Source organism: Tupaia chinensis, unplaced genomic scaffold, assembly GCF_000334495.1.
Source record: "Tupaia chinensis unplaced genomic scaffold, TupChi_1.0 Scaffold000511_1, whole genome shotgun sequence".
Classification (NCBI taxonomy): Eukaryota; Metazoa; Chordata; class Mammalia; order Scandentia; family Tupaiidae; genus Tupaia; species Tupaia belangeri.
Window position 1 is genome coordinate 266,486 of NW_006160024.1, and position 9,041 is coordinate 275,526.

The 9,041-nt window shown below is 45.0% G+C and overlaps 2 protein-coding genes across 3 annotated transcripts in view; both read right to left on the minus strand.

The window, feature by feature from the left end:
* The window catches only part of NPHP1 (nephrocystin 1), a 91,560-nt gene extending 89,379 nt beyond the window's left edge, over positions 1-2,181 (minus strand). For both annotated transcript variants that reach the window (XM_006156628.3, XM_006156627.3), the window contains exon 1: positions 2,045-2,181. In XM_006156628.3, coding sequence (XP_006156690.1) covers positions 2,045-2,113 — 69 coding nt within the window. In that variant the 5' untranslated portion in view covers positions 2,114-2,181. The remainder of the gene's footprint in view (positions 1-2,044) is intronic.
* A 5,105-nt stretch (positions 2,182-7,286) lies between these two features.
* Positions 7,287-8,488, minus strand: MTLN (mitoregulin). Its single transcript, XM_027775004.1, is given in 3 exon segments — positions 7,287-7,378; positions 7,957-8,262; positions 8,264-8,488. Coding segments are annotated over 2 exon segments (408 nt in total). The 3' UTR covers positions 7,287-7,378; positions 7,957-8,079.
* Between the last annotated feature and the right edge of the window lie 553 nt (positions 8,489-9,041).

Consider the following 9,041-nt stretch of genomic DNA (forward strand, 5'->3'; position numbering starts at 1 on the left):
GATCTAGTCTACTTTTAATACTTTCAAGGGAGATTTTGACTTCCTGTGTTATAGACTTCATCTCTAACAGTTCCGTTTGAGTCTTTTGTAAAGTGTGTAATTCCTCTTTTAGATCTTGCAAGAATTTCCTCATCTCCTGGAACTCATCAACTTCTTTCTCCTTTTTCTTTAGCAGTTCATTATCTCTCTTCTCTTCCATCTCTGTTAGCTTCGACATTATGAATGCTCTAAATTCCTTATCAGACATTTCCATGATTTTCACCGAACTGCTTGTGGATGAAGAAGAGTTACTCTTTTCCCTTGGAGGAGAGGTATTTTCTCGTTTTCCCATATTTCTTGTGATCCGGCGGTGATTTCTTGTCATCTGATGGATAGTGTGTTTCTTTCAAATTCTTGAAGTTCAGCCGCTAGCTCGTTTGTTGGAGGCTGAATTATCAGTAGAAAATCTTTATTCCCTGAAAAATCTAGTTCGCTGGAGCCATGTGGAACCTTCTTCTGAAGGCCTGGCTTCTTCTTGAGGAAATAAAATTTTACTCCTCTTTTGTCCCCAAGATTTTACAATGAACACTTTAAAACATACACTAAGGCTGAAAGAATTTTACGGTGAATAGCCATATATACACCATCTACATTCTACCATTAACATTCTACTATATATACACACACACACCTTTTTTTTTTTTTTTTTGAGAGGTTTTTGCAATAGGGTGCATGCACTCGTCAGAAAGACAAACAGACAGAAAGCGAGAAATCATCCGGTGAGGGGTGGGAGGGGGTAGTGGGGATGGCCAAGTCGCAATCCCTTCTCCTTCATTCTCTTCTCGGGATCTTGGGCACGCACGCACATGCGCCGGCATGAGTTTAAACCACTGGGTCTGGGACGTGAACTGCAACTAACTACATGGGAGTCCAGCGACATAGTCATTACACTAACTCCTGGTCCCTATATTGGATCTTTTTAAAAATGTGTTTTAAAGTAAATTCTGTAATCAATACATTTGCCTCTAAATAATGCCCTATGAGTATTACTAATCAGAGTTTAATATTTGAAAGAAAATTTACATACAATGAAATGCATAAATTAGAAATGTGCATTTGCTGAACTTTCTTTTTTAAAATTTTGCCAGGTGTGCATATTCACCGGAAAGGCAGAGAGAGGAAGAGAGAGAAAATATCCCCCAATGGGACATGGTCACGTCTCCATTTCTCCGTGACTGGGATTTCAGACATGCACACACACTCCGTCAAGTTTTACTTTTATTTCTATCAAAGCATTTTGCTTTTGATGCACTGCTATGATTCAATATAGATTCACTTATTTATCTGCCAAATCTTTTGTACTTTTAATATTTATTTAGAATGTTTTTGTTTTGCAGAGAGTTTCACTGTCACAATCTTCCTGTCTCCTTTTCCCCAGTAGCTGGGGTTACAGGCATGTGCTGCTGCACTTAAGCAGGATGGGGAATTGAATCCAGCCTCCCATGCAACCTCAGCCTGCCAAGCATGTGCCATGTCAGGCACATGCTACATTGACTGTACTCTTCTATATACTTATAGAGGTCGGATCTCATGTGCTTACAGAGTAAGACTTCCGCGCCCCACTTTCGCTCCAGTGGGTGGGAGCGCAACACCCGGCGGCGGCGAGAAAACGCAGTGAAGAAGGCGTGGAGCGGGAGGAGGGGCGTCGGCCTAGGGCTGCGGCGGGCCCGGCTGCGGCCGAAGTTTAGGCTGGGCGACGCGGTGGGTTAGGAGCTCGGTTACGTGGTGAGAGGTTGGGACGCGGGCGCGGGGTGAGCGGAGGGAGCTGAGCCGGCGGTCGTGGTTTTCGGAGGTTTCGCGGTCGCCTGCAGCACGGCCGTGGGGCACGCGGAGCTCGGCGCTGGGGTGCAGCGGAGGGAGGGCGTGACAGCTCGGGACTGAAGGAGCGAGGTGGGAGAGAGCGACGACGGCGCCGTGCGCACAGCTGCGCCCCGCCGCTCCCCGCTGCGGCCCGGCCCCTCACCCGGCCCAGACCCCGGCCCCTCGCGGCACAGCCTGACCGCACCTGTTGCTTCAGGTCCTGATTGCAACGCCGCAGGTTCTGCAGCGGATCCCGCGACCTCCTGGCCAGCATCTCTTTGCCTAGGCGCGGGGCGCGCGCCGGTCGCCAGGGAAACCAAGGCGCGGCGCCGGAAGGTGACGCCATCTCGGCGCGCCCGGCCAGCCTTGCGTGGCGAGGAAAGCGTGCGGAGGCCGTCCTCGGGTGCCACCCAGCCGGGCCGCCTACCCCCACGGCTGGGGGAACGCCCCACAGTACTGCAATACTGCCACGGCGTTCCTGCTGGTACTGTTTCGTAGCATTCCTTTCCTTTTTTTTTTTTGAACAGGTTTTTTTGCTATAGGGCGCGTATAGTCGCCATAAAGACAGAAAGCGAGAAATCACCCCCTAGAGGGAATGGCCACGCCGCAATCCCTCCTCCTCCATTCTCCTCTCGGGACCTTAGGCACGCACGCACACGCGTCCGTCGTCAGTTTAAGCCACTGGGTCCAGGACTCAAACCGTGATCGCAGTGACATAGCCATTATGCCAACTGCTGGTCCCATGGCATTCCTTTTCTGATACAGGTTTTGCTAGGCAGATCTTAAAATGAGAGCCTTTCAAACTCTCAACTAGGTAACTTTTCTATGTGGCCCTCATAGGATGCATGGTTCTGTTGCATACCGTGACTTTCAAAGGCCATTTAATTTGCCGAAGTCTCATTTCGTTCTAATTTTGGATGTTATCCATCCTGAATTTTGAGGATCCTGTGATTGTTTTATGCCAAGTTCATGAATGAGTTCTTATATGATCCCCAATTTAAATCCACCCAAAAAGGTCTGCACCCCGTAAATCCAATCCCAAACTCCAGCACACCAAAAACTGACTTGAACAAAAATAATGATCTGTGTTCATCTTTCAAATGACAGACCACATATGTGTAATTGTCAGTGCAACACACAGGTTTATTCCAACAGGTCAGGTTGAATTGTCACTTTTTCAAGTATACTATAGAGAAAAGTGCACAAAATCTAAGTGTGTTGCTCACTGAATTTTCACTCTGAATGCACCATTTAACAGTACCTAGATTAAGAAACTTGACTTGCATGCTACTGTCTTCTCTTCCAGTTCCTACCTATCCTCACCCTCCTACCAAAACACTAGCCTAAAGCACAAACTTACTTTGCCTTTTACTGGAGAATGAAATCATGTGTGTACTGTCTTCTTGTGTCCTTTCAACATCTGAGATTCATCTATACTGCGCAGGACTGTGGTTTGTTTATGCTCGTTTTCTGGTATTTCATTGTATAATACACACTAATAAACTCATTCATCCTGTTGCTGGGCATCAGGGTAGTTTGCAGCTTAATGCTAGTATAAATATGAGAATAATTCATGGAAAATGGAGTTCAAGTATGATTTTATTTTTTATTGCAAAAAAAATTTGAAACTCAGGCAGTTTTTCATGAATTTAATGAAGATCCTTTGGTTTGTCTTTGGGTAAACGTGTACACAAAGCCGTTTTACTGTTCAGCGTTAGCGCGTGCCACCTGGTTTCCCAAAGTGCTTGTACTCATTTACACTCTATCAGCATGGGATTTTGTTCTGCACATCTTTGATAGCACTTGATATTGTCTGTTTTGTTGTGGCTCGGTGGTTTTTTTTTTTAATAATTAATTTTATTATTTTTAATTTGCTACAGGGCACATGTGCTTACCAGAAACAGACAGACAGAGAAAGAAAGTAAGAGAGCAAGCCATGAGGTCTGGGACTCAAACCACAGTCTGCCACATGGGCGTCCAGTGCCTTAACCACCATATCACTTCCTGGCAATAGCTCGTTTTTATTTTCAAATTTTCTACTGTGACTCACAATACCTAAAATGCCCTTAAATAGCCAGACACAGTATTTCCATTAAAAAAAATTGTCTACAACAGTGCCAGCCCTATAGTGCAGTGGTTAAATGTTGTGAGAGGAAGCCAGATCTCATGTGGTCAACCAGGGTTTAAGTCCTGACCCTAGGAGTTTGAAAAACACATGACGTATACACACATACACGTGTACCCAGGATCCTGATGGAACGGAGAACTCGAAGAAAAAGGACTGAGTTATGACCAGGCCCCATTGGGGAGTGCTTCTCTCACTCTCACCTATGCAAGCACTCTCTCATTAAAAAAGAAAAAAGTTTGCAACAACAGAGAAAATAATGAATGTTACAAAATAGTTTAAAATGGATTAATGAATCCCTACTGGGGACAGCAGATGGCTAAGCAGTTACATTGCTGGACTCCCACATGGTCAACCATGGTTCAATTCCTAGATCCCATGGCTTGAAACTCACACCAGTCACGTGTGCGTGCATGCCCGAGATCCCAGGAGGAGAACGGAGAGGGACTACGGCATGGCCATCCTCCCTAGGGGGTGACTTTTCACTTTCCCTCCCACTCTCTCTATCCCCCTGGCAAGTACATGTGCCTTAAGGCAAAAATCTCTACAAAAAAATAATCACTACTTAGGTGTAATCTCATAAGAAGTAAGCAAAAAAGAAAGAGCTGACCTAAATATAATTTATGAATTCATTCAAATTAAATGTATTTCTATAAACACACTAGGAAAGAAGTATTCTGTACCTGTTTTATAGAGATCTCTACATTTTATTTCTACTTTTAGATTTAGCCATAGGGTGTGTGCACTCACCAGGGAGGAAAAGAGAAAGGGGAGGTAAGAAACCACCCCCAGGGGAATGGCCACATCACAATCCCTTCTCCATTCTCCTCTTGGGACTTTGGGTATGAACTCACACACACCCAGGGTGATTTTCAAGCCACCTGGTCCACGGGGGAATCTAGCACCTTAACCACCACGCCACCTGCTGGCTGCAGGATCTCCACATTTTAAAGTGGCTAAGTTACAAGATGAATATATTTCAATCTATTCTGGTAAAGAGGAAGGGTGCAAAAAATTGTTTATTATTCTTATTCACCTCCAGTGGAGAGATGTCACTGACTACACATTTCTGTATGATACTGTTTTAGTTACAAATATTTATTACTTGTGATTCCTGGATCAGCATCACCACTACCACCTGGGAGACTGCTAGAAATACATACTCTCTGGCCCCACCTCCGGACCTAGAAAACCAGAATCTGTATTTCAAGGTACCCCAGCGTTTCCTGTGCACATTCAATTTTGAGGAGTCCCACCTGGGTACTTGCTGTGTTAGGAGGAGTGAGAGTATTCAGCTGCCTCCTGTCATTAACCTGTGTTTCTTTCAACTTCTATGAACACTCAGGACAGGCACCTTAACACTAGTCATCACTTTTGTCATCCCTTCATGTCATTAAGAAAAATCAAAGTAACCTAAATTGAGAAAGATTTGCAACAAAGTAGGGGGAAAAAAAAGCCAAACCACAGCCAAAGTTTCTCCTGAAAACAAGCTATTTCATAAAGCTTATCATTTCCTCATAGAGTGTGTTAAAATGAGTATCAGTCAGGGCCAGCAGGTGGCATGGTGATTAACGGCACTGGATTCCTACAAGGCCAGCCGTAGTTTGAGTCCCAGACCTGGTGGCTTGTTCTCTCGCTTTCCCTTTCTCTCTCTGTCTGGTCAAAATTTTAAAATAATAAAAAATAATTGTTTTTTAAAAAAATGAGTATCAGCCTGGTACTGCTTCCTCACAGGAGACACTGAAAAAGAATGTAAGGGCTCCCAAGACACTTATGGTATAGAACTAGTAAAACAAAGTGATTCAGAACCTACTGAGAGCTGATTATGGCAAAGAGATTGTTTTCTGTTTCAGGGTCTTAGGAGGAAGGAAAACACTCCATTTCAGATAAAAATGACAAATATTTATGAGCACCCTGGTGCAAGACACTGCCTGGTTCCATACTACATATTTAACACTGCTTTCAAAGAGCTTATGAGCTCGGGTGACAGGCTAGAAATGTGAAACTGTGCCAACGACTACACAAGAGTGAGGCCTGCTGGATCGAGGATTACTGGGGTTGAGGTCCAGAGTAATGTCATCCACTGAATATGTTCACTCAACAGGCCCGCCCATGGTGTGGAGGTTAAGGCGGCTGGATCCTACATGGCCAACTGTGCAGTTCGAGTCCTGGACCCAGCAGCTTGAGAAACACACTGGGTGCATGGCTGGGGTAGTCGCAGGAAAGGACAGAGCAGAGGACTGCGGGCTAAGTTCACTGAACTTGAGAAAAGCATCAGCATTAAAGATCTGGAAACTCGGTAAACTTCTGTGTTATTAGAGAAGCCAAGGAAGGAGAATTTTAAGGGAAAAAGTAGCATCATCAAATATACTGGGGGTGCGGAGCCTCAGAAAAAGCCAGACATCAATGATTCAAAACTCTGGGTCTCAGGGAGGGACAATAACTAGGAAGCTTCAGCAAACTACAGGCTAGATAGGATGGAGCTCTAAGAACCAACACGCCTGTCCTTGAGTACTGTATCCACAAAATGAAAACAAGTAGGAAGTAATAAGGCATAAGGGCCCCAGTAAAATAGGGGGAAAGAAGTATTATCTATGAAAAAAATTCTCTGAATTTTTTATAAATGGAACTGAGAAATGAGTCATGAGAATGAACAAGGGCAGTATTCTAGAAAACACCTCCCTACAAATCAAAAACAACCAGGGATGGGTCCAGCAGGTGGTGTGGTGGTTAAGGTGCTGGACTCCTACATGGCTGACCCTGATTCAGGTCCTGGACCTGGAAGCTTGCTTTCTCACTCTCATTCTCCCTTTCTCATTCTCTCTATCTCTGTCTATCTCTGGTCAAATTTAATAATAATAAATAAATAAATTTGGATAAATAACGCTTAAAAAAAAGAACAGGGACATGGTCACTCGCCTTGAGTTTCAGGTAAAATTGAGATGTATCACTGCACTCTATTCAGGAAAGTTTCTCTGTCACATATGTATTCTCATGACACATAAATGAGACTTTTGCCAATAACAACTTTACGCTGTACATGGAGTACAGTGTCACTCTCAGAAGCGTAGACATCTTTCACACATTACCCTTAACCTCAATTACTTTTACACAGCCCCTTGCTTTCCTAGCAGGTCAAGTAAAAAGGACCCATAATAGCCCTTGGCCAAATCTGATTTGCAGTTGTATCCAGGAAATGACACAGATTCCCCAAGAAGGTATTTGCTCAAATACACTAAGACTATGTACCAGCTTTAAGAGTCCAGATCTCTTGACATGCAGTAAACTTCATCGTAGACAAGATACTCTTTTCCCTTTAGAAGAAGTTCAATGTTTTACTTTTTTATTTTAAAAATAAAACTAATCAATAAGGTGCAAGAAGAACTTCAGTGCTTAACATCCATCCTCGACAAGCTGCTGGGAACAGAAAACAAAAATGGTATTAGAAATGAGTAATCTGTAGCTTCCTATTATAGTACTACAGTGTTAAACTACGAACTATAATATCTGGTGTTACAGACAAGAAAAGCAAGATGCACAGTTCTGATGAAAATGCAAGGCTCCCGATTTCCAGCTCTTTCCAACTTACCAGGCTGCCAACCCAGGAATTCAGGTTGGAGTTTACAAAACCTGAACCTGAACGGGTACTATAGTGTAATCAAGAATTTGATTGTAAATAATAAGGTCCCGCTTAAAAGTGGGCAAGGCCCCCACCCCTGACATAGATCCCCCCACCCTGTCCGTCCTCTTCTCCTCTCTAATATTCTCCATTTTGAAGGTTAATGTTCTTCGGGTGCAACGACATTGCACGTGGTAAGATGTTCCCTCTTCAACACCCTTAGTGAGCTAAACTCCGGCGGCAAAGAGCCAGTTATTAAGAAAAACAAAGTGTCCTTTTTTTTTGGTGACCAGGCGAGCAAGTCGCCTCCTGCGAGCTGCCTCCAGATACTCGCTCGACCCCAAAGTCTCCCTGCATGTGCCACTAAGCGTACCTCTCAGCGACACCGGGGAGAGCCCGGCTCGCCAGGGGAGTGTGGACCGGCCCCGACTCCGGCTCGCAGGCCGGCGCTCCCGCTGACATGGCGAGGCGAGGTGGCCGCGTGGGGTCTGCGGTCTCAGGCCAGGTCCAGCTTCTTCTGCGTCACCGCCAGCTTGTCCTGCAGCCTCTTCTTCCTCCAGTCCAGGTAGCGCCTACGCAGCCGATTCGCCTGCCAGCCCACGAGCACTCCCGAGGCGAAGGCCACCAACACGGACACCTGCAGCGTCCTCTCGGACACGTCCGCCATCGCGACGGCTGAGCGCGCAGCCCGGCCTACGGCGTAGCGGCGGGGTCAAGCGGCGCAGCGCGTTCTCGGGCGGGGCGCGGGGCCCGGAGGAAGCGAGGGCGGATAGGTCCCGCCCACCTGCCCCCTCAGACGTTCTCAGGCTTAGGGTGGACCTATCTTCCCCTCCCCTGAACCTCACAGTGACTGTCTGAATATTGATCCGATATTGCCTGCCATTAGTGACTAACGTTGGTGGCATGTCTTGCCAGCGCGACCATAAGCTCAACACCTCTATGTTTTCTCATGACAACGCAATGTAAATAGCATGTCTAACTTTATAAACTTTCTGGCAACTTTTTTTTTTTTTAAACAAATAGAAACGTGGAAATTTTCTTAGTATATTTCACTTATCTCAATAAGCTACTTAAGGGGCAATATTGTTTCAACACATAATCAGTTTTTAAATCTTTAATGACGTATTTTATTATTGTTGTACTAAATCTTTGAAATGTGGTATGTATTTTACAGTAAACAGCACATATCAATTTGAACACTGGATTTTGGTAGCCAGACAGTGGCATGGTGGTTAAGGCACTGGATTCCATCATGGCAGACTGCGGGTTTGAGTCCCCGACCTGGCTACTCGCTCTGACATTTTCCTCTCTCTCTCTCTCTCTCTCTCTCTCTCTCTCTCTCTCTCTCTCTCTCTCGAATTATAATAATAACAGTAAATAAAATTAAGTGAATAATTCTTGAAAAAATAAAGATTGGACTTGGAGTGGAGACTTGATCAGCATTCAAATTCCATGAAA